The following is a 25,495-nucleotide window of genomic DNA, read 5'->3' on the forward strand; positions in this document are numbered from 1 at the left end:
TGACATCAACGAAAAACAACACGAAATGAAGGTCACAGCTTTGGAACCTGAAAAGAATGCACACAGACCTCACCCACCAATCCCTACGCTGCAAAAACAAATGCTTGCCTTGAAACTCTTCCAAAAGGTCGAATTAGCAATTTCTTCCCCTCCATGTAAAGTTTTAAGTCTATTAAAACTTAACTCGATCTGCCTGTTTTAAAAAACCTTACAAAAGGCGTATTTAAATGCTTGAAAAAATTAACTTTATGCTCTATGCACAGATAAACTTCTCTTCCTGTACAGCTAATATGGTTATATCCTTTGTTTAAAAAAGATTTTTTTCCACTAATGACACTTGGTGGGTAGTTCTACATCAACGATCTTGTCCCATTCTTCCCGGAAGATGTCCTAAGAGTTGACACGTGGCCGGAAACACCCTCGCAAAGCGCCACTCTCTTGCTCAGACATGTTTATTAAGACTGTTTGGGGTTTGGCGTTCTTTTTTTTCTTCTTCTCTTTTGTTTCTGGAGAGAGGGCGCTGGGAGGAGGGGACCCGGCCGGCTGGCTGGTTGTCACTTGCCGTTGGAGCGGTCAAGACTCTCCAGCACTCGGTTGAGACGGATGTTGAGCAGCCGGACCTGGCTCTCCAGCTGTTCCAGCTTCTCCTCCACGCTGGGGCCGCTGGGGCTGCTGCGCCAGTAGAAGCCCATGGGCCCGGCCATGAAGTAGACGGCCACCACGAAGCACAGCGGCAGCACGGCGTTCTCGGGCTCGCCCTCGTACTTGTGCAAGATGTACACGCACGACATGGAGAACAGGATGACCCGCACCACCCAGAAGAAGCGGCCGAACACCACGTGCAGGACGCTGAAGGTGAAGCCCAGGGTCAGAGACAAGAACCAGTAGGCCAGGAGGACGACGCCCACCAGCAGGAGGGCACGGGCGGGGCTGTTGGCCACCGAGCTCGGATTGAAGTACTGGGACAGGTTCGAGACTGCAGGACAGAACAGAGGGACAGCGGCCGGTTACACGGGGTCAGGGGGTTCTCTGCAAGCTGGGGGTGGGCAGCTCAGCTCACTGGCTGCGCCTCTGCTACATCCCAAGGAACTAAAGTCGGCTGCCTCGTTAGCCTTTATACTAAGTCCTGGGAAAAGACAGGGCAACGCTGTCATATCGTGGGTTTGAAACACCTTTCAGGTGGGGCAGAGCCTGAAAACTGGCCTTCAGTTTCCTTCCTTCCTGTCTTCCATAGTAACAAATGCCCAGTGTTAGGCTGGGCACATGGCTGCCTAGGATAAGGGCGTTTCCCAGCCTCCCTTGCAGCTACATAACTAAGCTTTGGTCAAGGAGAGGTAAGCAGAAATGTTTTGGGGTGGCTTCCTAGAAATAGTGGGAATATGCCCTTTACCTCTTCTTCTTCTGCCTGCTGGAATGTGGATGTGATGGCTGGAATAGGAGCAGCTGTCTTGTGTCATGAGGGAAGGGAGGTCAACTATTGGGGAGCAATAATATGGAAGGGGCCTCGGACCCGAGGAGAATGTGCTACAAAGCCACCTACCTGCCTAACCACCTACCTGTGAACTTTCACATAAGAGAAATAAGCTTCCATCTTGTTTAAGCTGCTGTTATTTGGGGTCTCTGTTACTCACAGTCAAACCTAATTGTCACTGGTACCCACACATGAAGTTCCATCTATCTATCCTATAACTGCAAATTTGTACCTTTTGACCATCTTCCTCCAATTCCCCTGCCTCCCACTTGCTGTCTCTGGCAACCACAAATCTGATCCCTCATTTTATGAGTTGTTTTTTTTTTAAATTCCACATATAAGTGAGATCCTACAGTATTTGCCTTTCTCTGACTTATTTCACTTAGCTTAATGCCCTCCAGGTCCATCCACGTTGTTTCAAACGGCAGGATTTCCTTCATTTTATGGTTGAATAATACTCCATTGTATATATACACACACCAAAAATTTTTTTTTTTTTAATTTTATTTATTTTTGGCTGCATTGGGTCTTCACTGCTGCACACGGGCTTTCTCTCGTTGCAGTTCCTCACACAGGAGCGAGCGGGGACTCCTCTTCGTTGTGGTGTACGGGCTTCTCATTGCGGTGGTTTCTCTTGTTGTGGAGCACGGGCTCCAGGTGCGTGGGCTTCAGTAGTTGTGGCTCGTGGGATCTAGAGTGCAGGCTCAGTAGTTGTGGTGCACAGGCTTAACTGCTCCGCGGCATGTGGGATCTTCCCGGACCAGGGATCGAACCCGTGTCCCCTCAACTGGCAGACAGATTCTTAACCACTGTGCCACCAGGGAAGCCCACACCAAAATTTCTTTATCCATTCATCTGTCAATGAACACTTAGGTTGTTCCCACATCTTGGCTATTGTAAATAGTGCTGCAATGAACATGGGGGTGTAGTTATCTCTGTGACAGGGTGTTTTTGTTTCCTTCAGATATATTCACAGAAGTGGAATTGCTGGATCATATGGTAGGTCTATTTTTATTTTTTATTTTTTTTTGGCCACGCTGCATGGCTTCTGGGATATTAGTTCCCAGACCAGGGACTGAACCCGTGCCCTCAGCAGTGAAAGCGTGACGTCCTAACCACTGGACCACCAGGGAATTCCCTATTTTTAGTTTTTTGAGGGATCTCCACACTGTTTTCCATAGTGGCTGCACCAATTTACATTCCCACCAACAGTGTACAAGGGTTCCAATTTCTCCACATCCTCACCAACATTTGTTAATCTCATCTTTTTGATAATAGCCATGCTAATAGGCATGAGGTAATTAATATCTCATTGTGGTTTTGATTTGTATTTCCCTAATGACTAGTAATGTTGTACCACTAGTAATGTAGTATTGATACATTTTCTTGTACCTGTTGGCCATTCATATATCTTTTTTAAAAAATTAATTAATTAATTAATTAATTAATTAATTTTTGGCTGCACTGGGTCTTTGTTGCTGCGCCCAGGCTTTCTCTAGTTGTGGCGAGCGGGGGCTACTCTTTGTTGCGGTGCGCGGGCTTCTCATTGCGGTGGCTTCTCTTGTTGCAGAGCATGGGCTCTAGGCGTGCGGGCTTCAGTAGTTGTGGCACTCAGGCTCAGTAGTTGTGGCTCACGGGCTCTAGAGCGCAGGCTCAGTAGTTGTGGTGCACGGGCTTAGTTGCTCCGCGGCATGTGGGATCCTCCCGGACCAGGGCTCGAACCTGTGTCCCCTGCATTGGCAGGCAGATTCTTTTTTTTTTTTTTAATTTTATTTTTATTTATTTATTTTTGGTTGCATTAAGTCTTCGTTGCTGCCCACAGGCTCTCTCTAGTTGTGGCGAGCGGGGGCTACTCTTTGTCGTGGTGCGCGGGTTTCTCATTGCGGTGGCTTCTCTTGTTGTGGAGCATGGGCTCCAGGTGTGTGGGCTTCAGTAGTTGTGGCACGTGGGCTCAGTAGTTGTGGCTCACGGGCTCTAGAGCGCAGGCTCAGCAGTTGTGGCGCACGGGCTTAGCTGCTCCGCAGCATGTGCGACCTTCCTGGACCAGGGCTCGAACCCGTGTCCCCTGCATTGGCAGGCAGATTCTTAACCACTGTGCCACCAGGGAAGTCCCGGCAGGCAGATTCTTAACCACTGCACTACCAGGGAAGCCCAGGCCTCCAATTCATATTAACGATGGGCCCCTTTGTGCCAGGGCAGAGCCAGGGCCGAGGCTGCAGCCTGGAGGAGGTGGGCAAGACCCCACTCACGGGATCTCAGAAGGGAGATGCATAACACACACACACGGGAGGGAGATGTTACAGCTGAGGGTGAGAACTGCGGACAAGGTTCCTCCCACAGGGTAGTCAGGAGGGGCCTCTTGAAGGAGGTGTCACATACCAGAGACCCAAGCATGGGGAAGATGGGAGCAGGCACAGGCCCGGGAGGATCACCCCCAGCAGGGAACACCTGGAGGGACTGGAAAGTGTCAAAGACCCCAGCGTGTCCCAGAACGGGGTGGGGGGGCTGGGCAGATCCCTGCTGCTCGCAGTGTCCTGGGTGGGAACCTGGTTGATTCCAAGTGCAGCAAGAAGTCACTGGGCAGCTTTAAGGAGAGTGACTTGACCTGACTTCTTTGTTTTGTTTTTGTTTTTAAATCACTACTACAAAAGTAGTAATAAAAAAAATTGCTCTGGCTGATTTGTTGAGAAGGGACCCTAGTTAGGAGCTGTGCAGGGAAGAGTTCACCCAGCAGGCCTGAGGCCACTCTTTAGAAACACCTGCTAGCAAGGTGGGCCCTTGGCTGGCATCCAGGAACTTGGATTTCTGGAGTGTGAGGTTGTGATGCATAATAAGAAACATGTATTTGGTGTCCATCCCCATTTCTGGCATAGACTCCTAAGACCCTTGGAATTTCCTAAGTGACAAGTGCAATACAAGTGTCTTGATAATTCATAGCCCCTTTCACCCACACCTGCGCTTGTTAATCAGGTGATTCTGGAAAGCCTCTCAGGATGTAGGGTGGTTGCCAGGGGAACCAACCAGATGATTAGAGGGTTGGGCCCTCTAACCTCCAGGAGGGGCTGAAGGTTGAATCCATCACCAATAGCCAATGAGACAACAGAACTCAGAACGTGGACGCTCCCTGCCCACCAACCATGCATCTCCTTCACCTGGCTGTTCCTGAGTTATATCCTTTCATAATAAACCAGTAATCTAGTGAGTGAGTAAACAGGTTTCCTAAGTTCTGCAAGCAGCTCTAGCAAATTAATTGAACCCACGGTGCGGAGGGGTCGTGGGAACCTCTGATCTATACTAGTCTGTCAGAAGCATGGGTGACAACCCGGATCTGTGACTGGTGTCTGAAGTGGGGCCGATTGTGGGACTGAGCCCTTGACCTGTGGGATCAGATGCTACCTCCAAGGAGATAGGGTTAGAATTGAGTTCAACTTGGGGGCACGTGGTCAGAGTCCTGGAGAGCTGAGTGAATTGCACATACATTGCAGTGAGGGCTCCCTCCTCTCCCCAAGAACAGGGGCTCCCTGGCTTGGAGGTTTTTACAGTCAGTGTGGTTCACGCTGACACCTGCTTTCCTTCGGGGAGTCGGGAATTTGGAAGGTACAGGCAGAGGGCGCCTACATGAGCAGCCACCAATATACACCCTAGAGGCTGAGCCTCTATTGGGCGTCCCTGGTACAGGACACCTCACTCGGGGAATAAAGGGTGTCCTGAGTGACCCCCCTGGGAGAGGGCTCTGGGGGCCTGTGCCTGGTTCCCCCAGACTTCACCCCGTGAGCCTTTTCCCTTTGTTGACTGTGCTTTGTGTCCTTCACTGTAATACACCACAGCTGTGAGTACGACCACATGCTGGGTCCTGGGAGTCCTCCTGGAGATGCACGGAACCTGGGGATGGTCTAGGGGACCCCGACACAGACTGCTGCAGGCTTCCTGGAGACAGGCAGCAGCCTGGACCAGGGCTGTGAGCTTGAATTCAAAGGGTTGCAGCAGCTGCCTTCCAATTCCTGGCCCAGGGCAGCAACCCCCTGGGGGGTCACACATCGCTCCTTCAGCCCTTGTGATGACTATGTGAGCGCCGCATTCCCTGTACTAAATCCCTTTCTAAGTAACTGGAGTAGTTGGTTACGGACCCCAACAACCTAGAGACTCCACCTCCAGTCCCCGAGGTTTGCCTGGGGGCAGACAAGTTGGCACTGCCCACCTGCACCTTGTCCTAAATAGCATCTGGTAATCTCAGCTATTTACGCACGCAACGATGACAATAAAAAAGGTTCTCTCACATCCTCACTGCCCCCCTCGTTTTCTCTTGTGCCACCCGCCCTGGGTACCACTCCCATAATTTGGCAAGCACCAGAATGAAACAGTGCCTTCAAATGAATGCCCCCCACACCTACCGTCAAGTCCAAGGACGTCCAAGAGCTCCGCCCAGACTTTCCACAGGGTTTCCACAAACATGTCCACTCCCAGCACGAACCTCTCGGTCAGCCTCGTCAGGAACTGCAGAAACGAGAAAGAGATCATTACCGACCCGGCCAAAGCTCCCTCCTGCCTAGCCCGGCCAAGCTTACACTTGGACGAGAAAACACAGCCGGCCGATGACGAAGGCCGTCCCAGGACTGGCCGAGTAGCCCAGGGGACTGACGGAGCTCGGGACTAACTGTCCAGGTGCCAAGAACCAAGCGAATCCAGACAAATCTCCCTCCTACGGGGGGAGGAATGCATCGGGGGAGCCGGGAGCTCTCTGCAAAGCTGCTCACTCCACCTCCGATTCCTCCCGGAGCCCTTCTAGGCTGACTCTTTTGTCAAAGACTCTGCCTGATTTCTCATTTTCAAACAGTGGGAGGCGCTGCAACCAACCTATTTCACCCAGAGGCCGGGACGCTGCTGCGTGGGAGCAACTCTGAAGGGCGAGAACTGTGGTTCTCACACTCGAGTCCCATCAGCATCTCCCTAGCGTGTGCAAACAGTAGAGACCCACGTCCATCCCGGCTTTAAGGACCCGGGGCTACTGAAGCTCTCCGAGGATGAATATGAGCTGCAGCTTCATTTCACTGTATTTTAAAAAAATATTTATCTTTCTGGCTGCGTTGGGTCTTAGTTGCGACACGTGGGATCTTTCGCTGTGGTGCCCGGGCTTAGTTGCCCCCACGGCCTGTGGGATCGAACCGGAGTCCCCTGCATTGCAAGACGGATTCTTAACCACTGGACCACCAGGGAAGTCCCATTTTGCTCTATTTTTTAAAAAAAATAAGTGATATTCTCGGACTTCCCTGGCGGTCCAATGGTTAGGGCTCGGCGCTTTCACTGCTGAGGGCCCGGGTTCGATCCCTGGTCAGTGGACTAACATCCCACATGCCGTGCGGTGCGGCCAAATTAAAAAAAAAAGTGATATTCTACCCACATGGTATAAAGTCTCACTCCCCGCAACCCAAACCCCCTTCCGGCGGCTCCGCTGTTAGCACTCGCTTGCGGATCCTCTCTTAGATGCACCGGGTGAAGAATGGCACAAATATTTCCCCCATAAACGGCAGCATATGTGTACAGTCCTGCCGTGTTTCTCATGGAACACTCTGCCTTGATTATTCAACTGCAGGCAGGACAGAGCGGCCTCATTCTTTGCAAAGATGGCACACCTGCAGCTGCTTACCCAATCCCCTATGGATGGGCACCTAGGTTATTCCCAGCTTCCCAGGGGGACCAGAGTGTTGCAAGGCTCACGTGTAGAGGTTAAATGCCTCGAAGTGAATTGGTTACAGCATTTAAAATTGGATACCCTGGTTGGAGCCATCCTCCAGGACAGAGGAAAGAGGAGTAGTGTTGCACCAGTGGCCAGGAGAGCAAAGGATGCCAGTAACCTCCGCGCTACTGCTGTCACTTGGCTAAGAGCAGGCGGGGTTGGGAGCTTAACCGCCTGGGTTCAAGTCCCAGGTCTGCCCCTTATTTGCTGGGTGGCCATGGGTAGATTATATGTGTGCTATATACCAGGGCTCCAGCTGACAAGTGGAGTTATTAATAGTACCCATCGCAGCTGGCTGTTGTGAGTGTTAAATGAGATTTGTGTGAAATGCTTTGACGCACCCAACAGAGGTTCCAAATGTCTACTGACATCCGATTTTTTTTTTTAATTTTATTATTTATTTATTTATTTAGGCTGCACTGGGTCTTAGTTGAGGCATGCAGACTCTTTAGTTGCGGCATGCATGTGGGATCTAGCTCCCTGACCAGGGATTGAACCCAGGCCCCCTCCATTGGGAGCGCGGAGTCTTACCCACTGGACCACCAGGGAAGTCCCCGATCTTCTAACAGAAGCTTTGGCCCCAAGACCCTTCTGCGAGGACATCATCCTTTTAGCCTTAAATTTCCTAGCTGCAAGCACCAAAGGGATTTGTAGATTTAAAGACCACGTGGCCATCAGCTGATGAATGAATAAGCCTGGCATATCCACACAATGGGATATTATTCGGCCATAAAAACGAATGACGTACTGACACATGCTTCGACAAGGATGAAACTTGAAAACCTTACCCTAAGGACAAGAAGCCAGATGCAAAAGACCCTAAATTGTGATTCCACGTATAGGAAATATCCAGAATAGGCAAATCCATAGAGACAGAAAGTAAATTAGCAGTTGCTAGGGGTTAGGGAGAGAGGTTGATAGCTAAAGGATTTCTCTTTGAGCAGATGAAAATGTTCCACTGTTGACTGTGGTGATGGTTACACAACCCTGTGAAGATACGAAAATTATATATGAAGGATATACTTTAAATGGATGAAATGTATGGTATGTGAATTATACCTCAATAAGCTGCTATTTAAAAACTGGAAGGGTACTAACATAACATTGTAAATCAACTGTACTCCTATCTAAAAAAAGTTTTTTTTAAACTGGAAGAGTAAAAAAAAAATAATGGAAGGGTTGACGTAAAAAAAAAAAAAAAAAGGAGGAAGTATGTGTGTCTGAGAGAAGAGAGGGTCACGTTCCCTCTCTTTGGTAGGCGTGGGTGGGTGAGGGGATTTCGGAGACTGTATCATCACCTGGAGAGAAGGCACACTGGTGTTGCTTTAGTTATAATTCTTTTTTGGTTAGAGATTTACTGACATATCACTTACAAACATACCATAAAGTTCCCGTTTTTAAAAGGCACGATTCACAGCTTTTTTTTAGAAATTCCCCATAATCTAACGTTAGAACATTTTCATCACCCCAAAAGGAGTCTTGTCCCCAACAGCAGTCGTCACTCCCCATTGCCTCCCACCCCCCAACCTAGGCAACCACTAATCTCCTTTCCATCTCCATGGATTTGCCTTTCCTGGACTTTCCATACCAGTGGAATCAGGCAATCCGTGACCTTTTGTGCCTGGCTCCTTGCACTCAAAATAACATCGTCAAGGTTCACCCGCGTCGCAGCATGAATCGGTACTTAATTCCTCTTTCTTGCCAAAGAGCATTCCCTGTCAGGGATCTACTGCGTTTTGTTTCTCCTGTCGTAATTCTTTAAAGTACGCGTGATTTGTACACATTTGCCAATAGGTAGCAACTTGTACGTTTTGTTCAAGTGGAGGAAAGAGGAAAGAGCTCCACACCAAAAGCTACCGGGCTTTTCAAGGGCACCAGCTCTCCTAGAAAGGGTGTGAAGAAGTACTTATTTGGGGAGGAAGAGACAACAGCTGCTGCTGCTGTGACCCTCTCTGTGCCTCCACTTTCTCAGCTGTAAAATGGGACTAAGATGAGACAGCCATAAGAACCTGTAAAGGCCTCAGGACGTGGGAGCTGCTTAGGTTGCTTGTGTCAGACCCGAGGATTTGCTGGGTGGCAACCCAGCGCTCCCAGCAAGGACGGAGGTCCGGCCCTCTCTCCAAACGGAGCCATCCCCTTCCCACCTAACAAACGTCTTCAAGCAGGTGCTCAGAAACCCACAGGCCCAACCAGGGTCTGGCCTTGCTCAGAGGAAAGTCAGGCCCACCCTGGGGACCGGCCGGGGCAGGAGAGGGTGTTGCAGGGACAGACCCATCGTGGGCCTTTTGGACTGAGAGGTGGGAACCACACTCGCTCTCTGCCCCGGGGGCCTGGCACCACTCGCTGTGGTTTCCCCTTGGGCAATGTGACTCCTTGGCTCCCTTGTCTGTGGGAAGACACAGGAGCCCTCAGGGGGTGCTGCGGGCTGCACTGTGTTCCTCCAAATCTCAGCGAGGGTGAAATGGGATCAATATGAGGGACCCTGATCCAACAGGACTGGTGGCCCTACAAGAAGAGATGGGGACATAGACACACACAGAGGAAAGACCACGTGAGGACCACAGGGAGAAGCCGGCCATCTGCCAGCCAAGGAGAGAGGCCTCAGGAGAAACCAACCCTGCCAGCACCTCGATCTCAGGTTTCCAGCCTCCAGAACTGCCAGACGATACATTTCTGTGTGAGCTGCCCAGGCTGTGGTCCTTCCTCATGGTAGCCCTGCAGACTAAGATGGGGGTTCAGCGGAGCCCAGAGCCTGAAGCAGTTCACAGAAATCAGGTGAAAAGCTGAACCTACGGCACAGGTTGTATGTTTTCTACAACCTACAAAATATGGCCAATATCTTATAATAACTATCAGTGGAGTATAACCTGTAAGAATTGTGAATCACTATGTTGTACCCCTGAAATTTATATGATATTGTACAATTTGTATAATATTGTACATCAAGTATACCTCAATAAAAATTTTAATAATAAATAAAAAATTTAATAAAATTAAAACAAAACAAAACAAAACTTGGGAGTTCCGTGCTGGCCTAGTGGTTAGGATTCTGCGCTTTCACTGCAGAAGCCCAGGCTCAATCCCTGGTTGGGGAACTAGGGAACTAAGATCCCACATGTGCGCAGCAAGGCCAAAAAAAATAAATAAATAAAAATGAAGAGAGAAAGAGAGAGAGACTTAAAAGACATATCAGTGAAATGCAAGTGTAGACTTTGTTTGGATCCCAATTCAAACAAAGCAGTTTTGCGTAAAGACGTTTTGAGTCGATCAGGGAAATTGGAAAATGGACTTGGGTTGGTTATTAAAGAATTGTCAGGGCTTCCCTGGTGGCGCAGTGGTTAAGAATCCGCCTGCCAAAGCAGGGAACACGGGTTTGAGCCCTGGTCCCGGAAGTTCCCACATGCCACGGAGCAACTAAGCCTGTGTGCCACAACTACTGAGTCTGCGCTCTAGACCTTGCGAGCCACAACTACTGAAGCCCGCAGGCCTAGAGCCCGTGCCCCGCAACAAGAGAAGCCACCGCAATGAGAAGCCCGCGCACCGCAACGAAGAGCAGCCCCCGCTCGCCGCAACTAGAGAAAAATCCGCACAGCAACGAAGACCCAATGCAGCCAATAAATAAATAAATAAATAATTTTAAAAAATAAATTAATTAAAAAAAAAAAAAGAATTGTCATGAGCTGTGACGATGGTACTATGGCTACGATCTTTGCAAAATGTTCACCTGTTAAAGACGCAGACCGAAGTATTCAAAAGTAAACCATTATGTCTTGGATTAGCTTTAAAATACTATGCCAGGCTTCAAAAACGTTTTCGATGGGGAGAGCAATGTAACAAAAATGGCAAAACTGAGTGATGGGTACAGGGGTTCATTATACATTTCTTTCCCCCTTTGTGTCTGTTGGACAATTTTCAGGATGAAAAGTTAAAACGAGGGAGATTCAGGTGAACCAACTCAGGAGGCCTGCGGCCGTGGCCGTGGCTAAGGGAGAAAACAACGATTACTCCAGCTCAGGCTTTCATCACCCTCCTCCTAAATCTGGAGGACGTCCCGCATCCTAAGCTCTCCTCAACCCTATCCTCCCCAGGCACGTGCAAACTGGCTCCCAGGAAATCAGGCTGTAAGGGCACATGTGTCTTCATGAGCAAGGTAGAGAAGGGGCGAGTTTCTGCAGTTCAGAGGTTGCCCAAGCATCTGAGGAACACAATGAGAGACAAAGGTTACGTGAACTGAAGGTGCTGGAACACATGTGCAGACCACCTGCACGAATGAATTACAAAGGGGAAAAGGCACCTCCAGGATGGAAGGCCTCAACTGAAGATCAAAGTCATGGGACAAGGCGACACCCTGTGCCCTGATGTGCTGCCCCAGCAAGGACACAAGACCCTCACCTAGAATTCCTGCTGGAATTGTAATTCCTCAATCTAACCCTGAGGGTGCAATCAGGTAAGATGCATCAGGCGACAATTCAAAAGTCAACTGGCCTGTCCCAACCCCACCGAGATACCATGTCAGCCCCACTAAAGTGGCTACACTAAAAGAGACAACTATCAACAGATGAATGGAGAAAGATGTGGTTCACGGACACACACCACCCACACACACATACCCCGGAATACTACTCGGCCATAAAGAATGAAATTTTGCCATTTGCAACAGCTTGGACGGACCTGGAGCGTACTACGCTTAGTGAAATAAGTCAGACAGAGAAAGACAAAAACTGGGGCTTTCCTGGAGGGCCAGTGGTTGAGACTCCGCGCTTCCTGCCAAGCAGAAATAGAGACGTAGATGTAGAGAACAAATGTATGGATACCAAGGGGGAAAGGGGTGGGGTGGGAGGAACTGGGATTGACACATATACACTACTGATACTATCTACAAAACAGACAACTGATGGGAACATACTGTATAGCACAGGGAACTCTACTTAATGCCCTGTAGTGTCCTAAATGGAGGGGCTATGTGTATATGTATGGCTGATTCATTTTGCTGTGCAGTAGAAGCTAACACAACATTGTAAAGCAACTATACTCCAATCAAAATTAATTATAAAAAAAAAAAAAAAGACTCCGTGCTTCCACTGCAGGGGGTGCAAGTTTGATCCCTGGTCCAGGAACTAAGATCCTGCACGCCGGGTGGCTAAAAAGTTAAAAAGAAAGAAAGAAGGAAAGACAAATACTGTGTGATAACTGTTATATGTGGAATCTAAAAAATACAACAGTGAATATAACAAAAAAGAAGCAGACTCACAGATACAGAGAACAAACTAGTGGTTACCAGTGGGGAGAGGGAAGGGGGAGGGGCAAGATAGGGGTAGAGGTTTAAGAGGTACAAACTACTGTGTATAAAATACATAAGTTACAAGGATATACTGTACAGCACAGGGAATACAGCCAGTATTCTAAAATAACTATAAATGAAGTATAGTCCAAAAACATATTGAATCACTATGTTGTACACCTGAAACTAATATAATATTGCAAATCAACTATATTTCAATTAAAAAATAAATTAAATAAAGTGTATCCAAGGGGTGGGGGGAAGACAAGAACATGTGTTGGCGAGGATGGGGAGAAAGGAATCCTCATACACTGCTAGTGGGAACGTAAAATGGTACAGCTGTACAGAGGTTCCTTGAAATGTGAGAGCTGCCATATGACCCAGCAATTCCACTCCTAGGTACATACTCCAAAATACAGAAGACATACACTCACATAAAAACTTGCACATGAATGTTCAGAGCAGCACTATTCATAGAAGCCAAAAAGTGGGAACAACCCAAATGACCATCAACTGATAAATGGATAAATAAAAAGCCATAAGAAGGTATGAAATACTGACACAGGCTACAAAAGGGATGAACCTTAAAAACATGATGCTGAGTGAGAAAGAAGCCAGATGCAAAAGACCACACTGTATGATTCCATTTATAGGAAATGCGCAGAATAGGCAAATCCATAAAGACAAAGAAGATGATGGGTTGTCAGGGGCTGGGGGAGGTGGGGTGACTGCTAATGAATATAGGGTTTCTTTGGAGGGGGGATGAAAATGTTCTAGAATTGACTGTGGTCATGGTTGCACAACCCTGTGAATATAATAAAAATCACTGAACTTTCAATGAATGAATTGTATAGTATCTGAATTACAGCTCAATAAAGCTACTAAAAAAAAAAAAGACATAAATGTCAGTCATAAAAGCCCCCCTTACCCCCAAATGCGTGAAGGGACTTTGACAGACTAAAGGGAACTAAAGAGACATGAAAACCAAATGCGATGAGCAATCGTTGATTGGGTGCTGGATTTTTTTTAAAAAGCTATAAAGGAAATGCAAATATGGGCTGTATATTACAAAATATTATTGTACTAAATTTAAGTTTTGGGGTGGAGGGGCCATGGTATTATGGTTTTGTAGGAGAAAGTGTCACGATGTCTGCAATTTACTTTCAAAAAAAGTGTGCGTATGTGTGTGCTTGTAGTGAAAAAGAAACAGTTTGGGGGGGGAAAATGGTGAACCCAGGTGGAGTTTCTAGTTGTCCCTTATTCAATTCTTTCAGCTTTTCAAAATAAAAAGGAAATATTATTTTGATTGTGGTGATGTTTTCAGGGGTATATCCATACGTCAAAATTTACCAACGTGTACACTTTTGTCCCACTTTAAATATATGCAGTCTATGTCGATTACAGCTCAATAAAGCTGTTAAAATGTTGGTGGGGAAAAAAAAAGACTGGAAAGTGTCAAAGTTACTCTGCTCAAAATATTTTTCTTACAAAGCAAAAGAATGTAAGCCTCGGGGCTTCCTTGGTGGTGCAGTGGTTGAGAATCCGCCTGCCAATGCAGGGGACACGGGTTCAAGCCCTGGTCTGGGAAGATCCCACGTGCCGCGGAGCAACTGGGCCCGTGAGCCATAACTACTGAGCCTGTGTGTCTGGAGCCTGTGCTCCACAACAAGAGAGGCCGTGATAGTGAGAGGCCCGCACACCGCGATGAAGAGTGGTCCCCGCTTGCCGCAACTAGAGAAGCCCTCACACAGAAACGAAGACCCAACACAGCCAAAAATAAATAAATAAATTAAAAAAAAAAAAAAGAAAAGAATGTAAGCCTCTTAAAAAAAAAAAAAAAGACCAACAGTTCAATAATGGCAAAGGAAAACAAAAAGCAGTTCCCAGAAAAGAAGACGCCAATGGATTCTGGAAAAGTGAAAAGACCATCTATCTCACAGTAAAATAATAAAACCAAAAAGTTTACTGACACTTCGTTGGAGAGGGTTTGGGAAGCAGCCCTCGCACGTATGATGGGAGTACAACTGGAAAACAATTCAGTAATGTCTCTCAGTACTAAAAAAGTATATGAACTGGAACTGTGGATAAAGGACACGGCAATCAAAACTAATTTATGCTGTCAGAGTCAGGAGAGGGGTTGTCTTGGGGCAGGGGGATTGCGACCATCCATTTCTAGATCTACATGCTGGTCACATGGGCGGGTTTGGTGTGTGACAATTCATTATGCTGTATAACTTATACAGAAAAGTGCACCAATTATATTTCAATTAAAAATTTTAAAACGCACAGATCCTTTGGCTCAGCAATTACATTTCTAACAATTTACAGATGAACTTGTCTAAGTGCACTCCAAAAAATTTATATAGAAGGGCCTTGACTGCAGCCAGGATTCAAGTGGCAAAAGACAGGAAACTAACAAAACACTGACCACCCAGAAGTAGGTTGAATGACCGTACTGCCTTACACTAAATTACACCAGGCAAATCCTTCTTATATAAATATCTTCTACCATTTACTAAATGCTTATTAAGTGCCTGGTATTGTACAACCTGACTAATCACATTCAACCCTCCAATTTACCTCCTTTGCACAAATGAGACACACAGAGGTCAAGCAACCGGCCCAAGGTCACAGAGCTAGTGAGACGCAGAGCTGGGATTCGAACCCATGTCTGTTGGAGAGCAAGGCCCATGCTCCAAACCAGAAGAAGGTCAGGGGTTAATTTTAGACAAGTCCTAGATAGAACATGGAGTGTTTCATTAAATGCCCTCAAACTTCACAACCCATTAAGCAGGTCTGACTGGCTGAAAACTACGGTCGCTAGCAGATCCAGTTTTCTTTTAATTAAGATTAACAAAACAATCTCCCCCAGGCCTGGCCGGTCTAGGCTACACTTGGCAGGAAATATCAGGGCAGCCTCATTCTAGATGTCACAATGATTAGGGGAATCAGGAAGGGTCATGAGGCCGGAAGACCGGTGAGGGTACCAGTGTGGACCCCAGACCCACTGTGCCTGGGTTCAAATCCTGGCTCTTCACCACTCTGTGCCTCAGTTTCCCTATGTGTAAAATAGAAACATTAACAGTACCTACCTCATAGGCCTGTTCTAAGGATTAAGTGAGTTACTCTACCTATAAAAGGACTTAGAACATGGACCACTTATTTGCTAGAAGGGATGCTGCCCAGTTCATGAATTGCTGAATAAAACCAATTAGATCTTCTTTTAAAAGGCGCATTTGGGGACTTCCCTGGCGGTCCAGTGGTTAAGACTCTGTGTTTCCACTGCAGGGGGCTCAGGTACAATCCCTGGTCGATCCCTGGTCGGGGAACTAAGATCCTGCGTGCCGCTTGGCCAAAAAAAAAGGAAAAAAGGTGCATCCTAAACAAATAACAAATTAGTATTATTGTCATCTCAATTGAAGGCACAAAACTTCATTTACCACAAAACTGCAGTTCTGACCTCGAGATTCTCGGATTCTTTGCCAGAATACAGCTGTCTTATTGGCACCAACCCACATTTAAACTCTTAAGTATCTATTTTGTATTTCACGTCCGTGGACCTTATATTCTCAGATAGGACCGTCGGCCAAGACATGGGTTACGTGTGCTTATTCTCCTCAAAAAAAGTCAAGACTTCTTTTTGCTGTAAAAGAAATGATTTCTGCCTTCAAATGGCTCAGGCACATGGCAGGAGGGAGGTGAAGATTCACCCTTTACACTCAGGCAGACTGGATGGCCACCTTTCCGCACTCTGGTGTTTTTGTTTTCTCCCTCCGTGGCCACCTACAAAGAGATGCCGCCAGAACCCACACCCTCTACGGGGGCTCAGAACACCCATAGGAGATGGTGGTCAGAAGTTAGTTTTCCCAACAGATTAACTTGTATTTCATCTCATCCCATCAGAATATCCAGCCAATCTGATTTGGGCTTTAATGTTCTTTTCCTTCCCCTCCACCTCAAGCACCAGAAAACTTTTTTTAAACCCTGAAAGCCCTTTCAGCGGGGCTACGCAATGTTGATTTGCGCCTTGGCCACGATATAACTAACAACGGTAGCTCACACTGATTCCGCCATTACTCTGGGCCAAGAACGTACCAACGATTCATAATTACAAACTCATAACCAAGAGGATATTATCATTAGCCCCATTTAAGGAATAAAGAAACGGAGGCTCAAAAAAGGGAAGCCACTTGCCCAAAGCCATCCAGTAAGAGCTGGAACTTAAACCCCAACTTCCCTCCGCTCCAAAACCCCAGGACTGGCGCAGAGCAAAGGAATTAAGAGGACGAACAGTAAGGGCTGTACTCAAGGAACCGCCAGACCACAGGTAACTGTCCGCCTATTCACTTCCCCTTTCTCGGTGGACTTTTACCCCGAATGGGTCACCCGGCTACCGAGGGCAGAGCAGGGAGAAAGAACTCCCTGCGCTTCTCCGGGGCGCTCAACACCATCCTCAGGGGTCTGAGGCTTCTCAATAGGTCCAAAGCAAACAAAACGCTCCAAGCGAAAGGCCCAGCACACAGTAGGTGCTTAAAAGGGTTGTTACGGTGCCAGGTTGCCAAAGCAACAGAGCAGACTGCATTACTCCCATTCTTAAAAAATAAGTAAAAAAATAAAAAGTAAAAAGCCGAAATATCTTCAAAGCAGAAGAAGGAGGGCCTCAGGTGCTCAGGGGAAGCGGGTCGGGTGCAAGGCTACAGGAAATTCGGGGTTGCTGGGGAGAGCGCAGCAGCGTGCGGAGAGGGCGCGGGCGCTGGCGGGCAGGGCGCCCCCCCGCCCCTCCCCCACCCCCGGGCAGCCGCCACGGTGCCTGGCTCACAGTAGGCGCTCATTCAAACGTGTTGAATGAATGAATGAGAGGCGCGGCGGCGTCAGCGCCGCCCAGCGGAGGCCCGGGCCGCGCACCCCCGGGGCCAAGGTCCAAGGAGAAGTACCGCATGGCACAGAGGGCGCCCCGAGGCCCTGCGCCGGAACCGGCCCCCAGACCCGACGCTGGCTGGGCAGGGCCTGGGCCGCAGGCGGAAGGCCCCGGGGCTCAGGCCCGGCTCCTCCGCCCCAGACCCGGGCCCCCCTCTTCCCGCGCCCCGGCCGGCCTGCAGCCCCGGAGGCCGCGCACGGCCCAGGCGGGCCCCGGGCGCCAGGTGCGCGGCGGCTGCGGCAAGGTGACCGCGGGCGCGGGCGCGGGCGCGGCGCCCACCTTCTGAGCGGCGCGCACGTTGTCCTCGCCGAACAGGCTGCTGACGCTCTGCGAGAAGGTGTTGACCGTGCGGCGGTAGCTGTTCTTCTCGGTGCCGCCGCGGCCCCGCGCCCCTTGCACGCCCGGGGCCAGCAGCCCGAGCAGCAGCAACAGCAGCAGGAACCCAGTCTGGGTCCGGGGTCCGCCCGAAGCGCGCGCGCCCATCCTGGGGCCGGTGGGATGCGGGGTCCGTGAGAAGGGTGAGAGCCGCACGGTGGGACGCCGCGGCTCCGGCGGAGACCCCCGTTGGCGCGCTCGGTAGCCGAGCGCCGCACCTCTGACCGCGCCGCCGCCGCCGCCGCCGCGCCACCTGCCCCGCCCCGCGCGCAAAGGCTCGAAGGCCCTGCCCACGCCGCGCTCCGCCCCCGGACGCGGGACCCGCTGGCGACCTGGCGGGAGCGCGAGAGGCGGCTGTGAAGTTGATGATCTCCCCGCCCCCACCCCCCGGAAGTCTTCCCTGACCTGGTGGGGCTTTAACCTTTTCTTTTTTTAAAAATAGTTTTTATTTTTAACTTTTCTATAAAAAGCAACCCAAGCTTGTAAAAGTGGAAACAGCCCCAGCAAGGACATTGACTGCAATTGATTGGAAAATATGAACTGTATACATTTTATATGTCGCTGAATTTCTAATGACACCCCAAAATTGGCCACCGTTGCCGATGGCATGGGCACGAGCTTATTCATTCATTCTGAAATGTTTAAAAGAAAAGCATTAAGCATCCCTCCTGCCCTTCTTCAGAGAACTCTATTTCAGAGTCACAAAATAGTCGAGGACCGAAAGTTCTTTTTAGGAAAGTCCCGCTAGTAAATGAGGAGGGAGTGAAAGAGATTAGAAAATTAGAAATTAGAAAATCCGTTTGCACTCCTTAATGAAACGACGGGTCCAGGCCACGATCATCAAGACATTAAATCCAAAAGGTGGCAGGTCGGTGGGGAACTTAAAAAAGGAGGGGCCAGGTGGTCAGGACCTGGACCCGCCAGTCTTAGTGACAGAAGTACCAGCGCCACCTATGATGGATTCTTGCCAAACACTTTGGACCGTAACTTGATGTGGCCTCCACATCTAACCAACGGTTTACAGGAAATATGGGGGATGGAGGAAAAAAATTAGAAGCAGCAGAAGCAATCAGCTAAAGCCAGAATGTGGAGCATTCAACAGGATTAACGACCCAGTTTCCTCAATAAGTAAATGACATAAAAAATGAAGGCAGGGGAGATTTATTGGTTTTAAAAGACTTAAGAGCTATTATAACCAAATACAACGCAAGGGCCTTGTTTGCATCCTAAATCAAACAAACCATGTCTAACCAGACATTTTTTGAGACAACCAGGAAAATAAAACTTAACTTTTGTCAACCCAAAGAGTGAAAAATTGCCTCTTTTTGAACTTACATTTTTCTAGATTCCTGGTGAGGTTTTCATATATTCACTGGCCTTATATTTCTTCTTTTTTTTTAAGTAAATTTTTTTTATATTGAAGTATAGTATACAAACAGAAAAATACACAAATCATAAGGTGCCTCTCCATGAATTTAAACGACACACAAGGTGACCAGCACCCAGGTTGAGAAAAGGAACATTACCAGCTTTGCAAAAAGGCTCCCTTTGCCCTCTCCCATTCATTATGCCCTCTCCAGAATTTAGGGGATTCATTTTGCCTGTTTTTGAACTTTATGTGAATTGGATCATAAAGTATGATCTTTTGTGATTGGCTTCTTTTCAACATTATATTAATGAGATCCATGCTGTTGTGTATTTGCCTTTTCTCCTTTTGCTTTATAGAATGTTCTTTATAACTTCTGGAGATAATACTTTGGTATATAATATTTTAGAAGAAAATATAAGAGAATGTTCTATTACCTACCTAATAATTTGAAGATGAACACACTTTTTATTTACTTAAATAAACATATTTAAAGAAGAAACTGTAGATCACTATCATCCTAAGCAATAAAACCCATGAAAACACAGGTTTGATTTGCTCATTATAACTTTTTCCCCCAAATCCTTTTTAATTAATTAAAAGCATGTTCATATGTATACCATCTAAATCCTCTCACGCACCACCTGTGTGTTTGTGGGTTTTTTTTTTTTCACACACACACACTGTATTTTATTTTTACAAGAGATAAATAAACTGACAGCAAGCATTGTAAATGGATGACCACAACAAAAGGGGGGTTTGTTTTTGCTTTTGCTTTTCGGGGGAAGAGGGGAGCTTATCCACATTAATCACACTCTTCATTCATTCATTCATTCCAATCAACAACAATTTATTGCTTACCTGCTCTGCAGCCAGATCTTGTTCTGGGTTATTCAAATGTTTTTCCTGGGGCAGTAACTTTAAATTTATTTATTTTTTGGCTGTGTTGGGTCTTCGTTTCTGTGCGAGGGCTTTCTCTAGTTGTGGCAAGCGGGGGCCACTCTTCATCGCGGTGCGCGGGCCTCTCACCATCGCGGCCTCTCTTGTTGCAGAGCACAGGCTCCAGACGCGCTGGCTCAGTAATTGTGGCTCACGGGCTTAGTTGCTCCGCAGCATGTGGGATCTTCCCGGACCAGGGCTCAGAACCTGTGTCTCCTGCATTGGCAGGCAGATTCTCAACCACTGCGCCACCAGGGAAGCCCTGGGGCAGTAACTTTAAATAAGTCTTAAAAATAACTTTATCCTTTCTAAAATTCTAAAATAACGCCTAGTGCCTTCACTTTTTTTGTGATATAATTTAAATGTTTGCCCTTAACCAATTAATGCTTTTAACAGAAAAAAGGAGACAATATAGATGTCCTAGTCGCAAGATAATTACAGGATTCAGAAAATACATTATTTCCCAGTGCGCTACAGACAATGGGATGTGGGCATGAGAATTCAAAGTTGTCTAATAGATGCCTTCTTTTAGTTCTACCTGTCACTGTAATGGAAATATTTAGGGCCGTTTTATTACACAACTGTTTCTTGTAGGAATATCAGAAAATGCAGATAAGCAAAAAAGAGAGGGAAGAAGATTGTATTGGGGCAGGGTTATATTTTTTAAAGTGACAGAACACTCCCATTCCCAAATAGCCAAATCAATATTAGTATTTAGAGACTCAGACCACACCTCTGTGAGAACAGCCCTGGGCTTAAACTGATCCCTCCGTAGCCCCGCCCCCTCCTCTAACTTGGTCCCGCCTCCGCCGCCGGCCGGCCCTGGCTTTCAGCGTGGCGCCGCCTCCAGCCCCGCCCCCAGGTGCTCCGTTAGTTTCAGCTCTCGCGAGAGCGCAACCCGGAAATTTTCCGGCCGGAACGCTTGATGGGAGCCCACGTGGGTTGGGCTTCATAGTGCGCTGGTCGTAGGACCTCCGGGAGCCGAACAGGAGCCGGGCGCCATGGGGAAGCTGCGCCGGAGGTACAACATCAAGGGACGTCAGCAGGCGGCCCCCGGCCCCTCGAAGGGCCCTCCCGAGCCGCCCCCTGTGCGGCTGGAACTGGAGGGTAAGTAAGGCGCCTCCGGACGAGGTCTGGGATTCGGGGGAGGGACCAACCAGGGCCTCGGGGCCAGGGCTGGCCAATGGGGGCCGAAGGGCTTCCGGACTATGCCCTGCCTCCGCTACTCGGGCGGGAGACCCGGAGAGACAGCACCCCCCCTCCCCAAGATGATACAAAGGAAGGGGGAATAGTGACAGTTTCGTTTTAACTGAATTTGGGACAATACCTGGAGTTTCTTTCCAGTGGGGTCCAGCCCTAGTATAGCTATAGGGGGAGTTTGGGCAAGGAATTACAAGGTAATTCCATCCATTCTGATGGCTTCGATTATAACCTCCCTACAAGCGACCCCTAAGTTTGTATTTTTCAGCCCAGACCTGTCTGCTTAGCTCCAGGCTGCTTAACATTTCTGCCCAGACTTCTCCGTTTTGTTAGGAATGGCTACCATGTGCCAGGCACTATTCTAGGAGAGTAACAGAAGAGGAGATTAAGGGAAAAAATCCCTGCCATGCAGAGTTCAGATGCTTCTGGGAAGAGACAAGCAAAGATAAATGCAAAGTACATAAGACGTTTTGCATACATTCATACAAAAGAGATAAAGCACAAGAGGTTTGGGCAGGTTGCAGTGTTTCATGGTGGGGTCGGGGGGCGGGGAAGGCCCCACTGAGAAAGCATTGAATCCTTTTTTAAGACCTGAAGGCAGTCAGAATGGCTGAGTGGAGATGAAACTTAAAATGGGGTCAGGATCTTGTAGGGCCTGGTGGGTCATGGTGAGGATGGTGGCCCTGCAGAGTTGAGAGCAGAGGAGGGACACAGGGTGGGCTTAGGTTTCTTTTGTTTTTGTTTTTTAATAAATTTATTTTAGTTATTTAGTTTTGGCTGCGTGGGGTCTTCGTTGCTGCAAACGGGCTTTCTCTAGTTGCTGCGAGTGGGGGCTACTCTTCGTTGTGGTGCGTGGGCTTCTCATTGTGGTGGCTTCGCTTGTTGCAAAGCATGGGCTCTAGGCATGCAGGCTTCAGTAGTTGCAGCACGTGGGCTCAGTAGTTGTGGCTCGCGGGCTCTAGAGCACAGGCTCAGTAGTTGTGGCGCACGGGCTTAGTTGCTCCGCGGCACGTGGAAGATCTTCCCGGACCAGGGCTCGAACCTGTGTCCCCTGCATTGGCAGGCAGATTCTCAACCACTGCACCACCAGGGAAGCCCAGGGCTTAGGTTTTAACAGCATCACTTTGCTGTGTTGAGGAAAAGCAGTAGAGGGCAGAGAATCTGGGCGATCTGATAGGAGGCTGCTGAGTACATTGACTCTGGCAGGAGTTGATGCTTGGACCAGGGAGGCAGCAGTAGAGGTGGTGAGAGGTGGTTGGATTCAAGATGTATTTGGAAGATGGAGCTTTGTTCTGGCTGTGCGCAAGAACAAAGGACATGTCAAGAATGAATCCCAGGCATGCGGCTGGAGGCTGGAGAAAGCAGGCATGGGCAGCTTGCGGGGAGGCCAGCAGCTTGGCTTTGGATATGAGTGGTTTGGGGGGCCTGTCAGATATCCAAGTAGAAGGGTCAGCAGGCAGCTGCTGAATCGGACGCTTGAGAGAAGCAAGTCCAGGGGAGATAGCAGTTTGGAATCATCTGTATATAGATGATATTTATTTGAAGTCTGAAGACCAGACTGGCTCGCTGAGGCAATGAGTCCGATCCAGTGAGGTGGGAGGAGAACCCTGGGAGAGTGTGGTTGTCCGGGGACCAAGAGGAAGACCCGCCGTCTGTGTCAGATGTGGCTGTGGGATCAGGCAGGGAGAGAAAGGACCGTGGATGTAACACTGGGGAGGCCATCGGCGACCATGATGGGTCCAGTTTCGGGGGAGAGTTGGGCTGAAGTGATTGAGTGGGTTCAGCTGTCTTGCAGGCCCCTGAGACTGAACACATTTCAAAGTTGGACTCATCCAGCTGCTTGTATAGCATCCCTGCGGTCCAAGCAGATTTAGGTGTTAGGGAAGAGTGAGTCTAGATTCAGGAGGTGGAGGGAGGGAGAGAGAGCCGGGGCCGCTGGGGAAGCCTGCTTCCCTCGACCCACTAATCGGCCTCTTCTTCCACACTCTCCTCTTGGACCCGGAAGGCAGTGAGGTTATAGGAAAGATTGTCAGAGTGGGAATCTGGAGTCCGAATTCCCTCCTCGGAAGTTGCAGGGATAGGCTGGGAGTTGAAGCAAATCGCCTGGCATCTCTGTGCCTCAGTGTTCTCAGCTGTCAAATGGGTCCAGCAGTAACAGTCATCCTACCTGATCTCAGAGTCATGGAGGTGGTATTTTGGGAGAATATGTTTGTGACTGAAACGAGAACGCTTTGAAAAGTAAAGACAAGCTGTAGAGATGTGCCGTTGTCCTGTGATGGGCGTCATCCATTGTAACAGCAGTGACAGCTCAGGAAGTGAGATGGCACCTCTAAGAGGGCAGAAGACCCCTGGACTGACAGTTGGGTGAGAGCAGAGGGACCCGAGGTCTCTTAGACTCAAAGATTTGGGGAAAGTTGTTTCTCACCCCAGAACAAGGCATCTCTGTCTATCGCCACCTTTCTCAGGGGCCAGAGGGATCTTACAAGACTATAAAGCAGGTTACCTTCTTCAAAGAGCTTTCCCCGATCCAATATCATCACCCTTTTTCTTATTTTTATTTTTAGCACATCTCCCCCACCCCCTTTTTTTCCATAGCACAGTGGTTCTCAAATTTTTTGCACCAAGAACCCTTTCACATTCCTAAAAATTGAGGACCCCAGAGTGCTTTTGTTAGTGTGGGTCGTGTCTGTCGATATTTACCGTACTAGAAATTAAAACCGAGAGATTTTGAGACACAAGCGCGTACAAGCACACACTCCTTTAGCTGTCACCACGTCACACGATTTGGAGCCTTTGGAAAACGCTGCTGTACACTCTTTTCTTTTTCTCCCCCTGCTGTTAATTCTGTCTGAGACCTGCAGAATGGACGGCTTGCGTTGCTTGAAGTAGTCTCGTTCTTCTTACTGAGGAGCGCACCACCTCTCCTACACTTGGTAATGTCATAAAGATGTACAAAGCCTGAGCAGTTAATAAAAGTCAGACACCGCCCGTACGGGGACTCCAGCGTTGGGTGTGAGGCAGAAATAGGTGCTCCCCAAGCCCCCTCCTCCCCATGGTGCTGCCATAGGTTTGAGTTGAAGAGTGATAAGGGAGCTGGATTTTGGTCTGAAACGTATACTTTCAAACTCCGACTTTTTTTTTTTTTTTTTCGGCCACGCCACGCGGCTTTCGGGATCTTAGTTCCCCGACCAGAGATTGAACCCGTGCCCCTGGCGGTGGAAACGCGGAGTCCTAACCACTGGACCGCCAGGGAAGTCCCAAACTCCACCATTTAAAAATAGACGTGACGCACTCAGTCCACTGTACACGCGTGAGAGCGCGTCTTTCAGAGTCACTGTAAAGATGGTTTTGATCCCACAGTCCCGCTGAACGCAGGGCGCCGCTGGGAGGGAGGCACTGTTGCAGCCTGTTCCCTCCTTGCTGCGCCCCCATCCCCGTCCCCGCAACGCGAGGACGGCTTACCCGGGGCGGATGCTGGGTGGACCGGTGGGATGAAGGTGTGACGGGCCTGCGCCCCCGTTCCTATGCGGGTGCTCGGGTGGCTGTCACTGTGGGCAGGAGGGTCAGCCCGGAGGAAACGGCGTTAACACAGCATCTTGGGACTCGCGGGCGTCCGCGCTCTCCGTCCTCCAGGGCTGTGGGTCAGGCGAGCGTGTCTTTTCAGATAAGGGCACGTTGAAAGGAGTCGATGCAAGCAACGCGCTCGTCCTGCCCGGCAAGAAGAAGAAGAAGACCAAAGCCCCTCCCCTGTCCAAGAAGGAGAAGAAGCCCCTGACCAAGAAAGAGCGGAAGATGCTGCAGAGAATCTTAGACCAGAAGGAGAAGAAGCGCCAGGTATGCACGCTCTGTCTGCGCGGCGAGGGATGGGTCGGGGTGTCTGTGACCCCCGACGTGATCCCTGTGGCTGGACTGTCGGGTAGAACTTTCCGGAAGGAGGGGCAAGTTCTGTGTCTGCAGTGTCCAGTACAGTGGTCACCAGCCACACGTGGCTGTTGAGCACTTGAGATATGGCCAGTGTGGCCGAGGAATTGGATTTTTAATGTGATTTGGTTTTAATTAACTTAAATGCAAATAGCCGCGTGTGACTAGTGCCCCGTATGGGACACACAGATCCAGAACCTTTCCAGTCCTTGGGGGACGTGCTACTTGGGTGTCTGTCAGTCTGGTATGGGTCCAGCTTTGTGGAGGCCACATGTTTGTTGAACCAGGAG

At 48.9% G+C, this 25,495-nt stretch overlaps 2 protein-coding genes across 3 annotated transcripts in view; one reads left to right on the forward strand and one right to left on the reverse strand.

Moving 5' to 3' along the window:
- Positions 1 to 460: 460 nt before the first annotated feature.
- On the reverse strand, positions 461 to 18,027 carry BRI3BP (BRI3 binding protein). Its single transcript, XM_059894668.1, has 3 exons — positions 17,684 to 18,027; positions 5,863 to 5,965; positions 461 to 976 (listed from the first exon to the last, which is right to left on the reverse strand). Exons 1-3 carry the CDS (start codon positions 17,885 to 17,887, stop codon positions 555 to 557), a joined length of 729 nt encoding a protein of 242 aa, XP_059750651.1. The 5' UTR covers positions 17,888 to 18,027; the 3' UTR covers positions 461 to 554.
- A 2,979-nt stretch (positions 18,028 to 21,006) lies between these two features.
- DHX37 (DEAH-box helicase 37) overlaps positions 21,007 to 25,495 on the forward strand; it is a 30,249-nt gene continuing 25,760 nt past the window's right edge. For both annotated transcript variants that reach the window (XM_059894192.1, XM_059894194.1), the window contains exons 1-2: positions 21,007 to 21,191; positions 24,949 to 25,118. In XM_059894192.1, coding sequence (XP_059750175.1) covers positions 21,086 to 21,191; positions 24,949 to 25,118 — 276 coding nt within the window. In that variant the 5' untranslated portion in view covers positions 21,007 to 21,085. The remainder of the gene's footprint in view (positions 21,192 to 24,948; positions 25,119 to 25,495) is intronic.

Source organism: Balaenoptera ricei, chromosome 14 (genome assembly GCF_028023285.1).
Source record: "Balaenoptera ricei isolate mBalRic1 chromosome 14, mBalRic1.hap2, whole genome shotgun sequence".
In the NCBI taxonomy this organism is placed as follows: domain Eukaryota; kingdom Metazoa; phylum Chordata; class Mammalia; order Artiodactyla; family Balaenopteridae; genus Balaenoptera; species Balaenoptera ricei.

Excerpts from the sequence above, each read along its gene's own strand:
- BRI3BP (XM_059894668.1), bottom strand. The coding sequence starts at position 17,887 with ATGGGCGCGCGCGCTTCGGGCGGACCCCGGACCCAGACTGGGTTCCTG. Across the intron at positions 5,966-17,683 it reads ACGTGCGCGCCGCTCAGAAG|TTCCTGACGAGGCTGACCGA; the intron begins GTGGGCGCCGCG and ends TCGTTTCTGCAG. Across the intron at positions 977-5,862 it reads GGACGTCCTTGGACTTGACG|TCTCGAACCTGTCCCAGTAC; the intron begins GTAGGTGTGGGG and ends TCTGTCCTGCAG.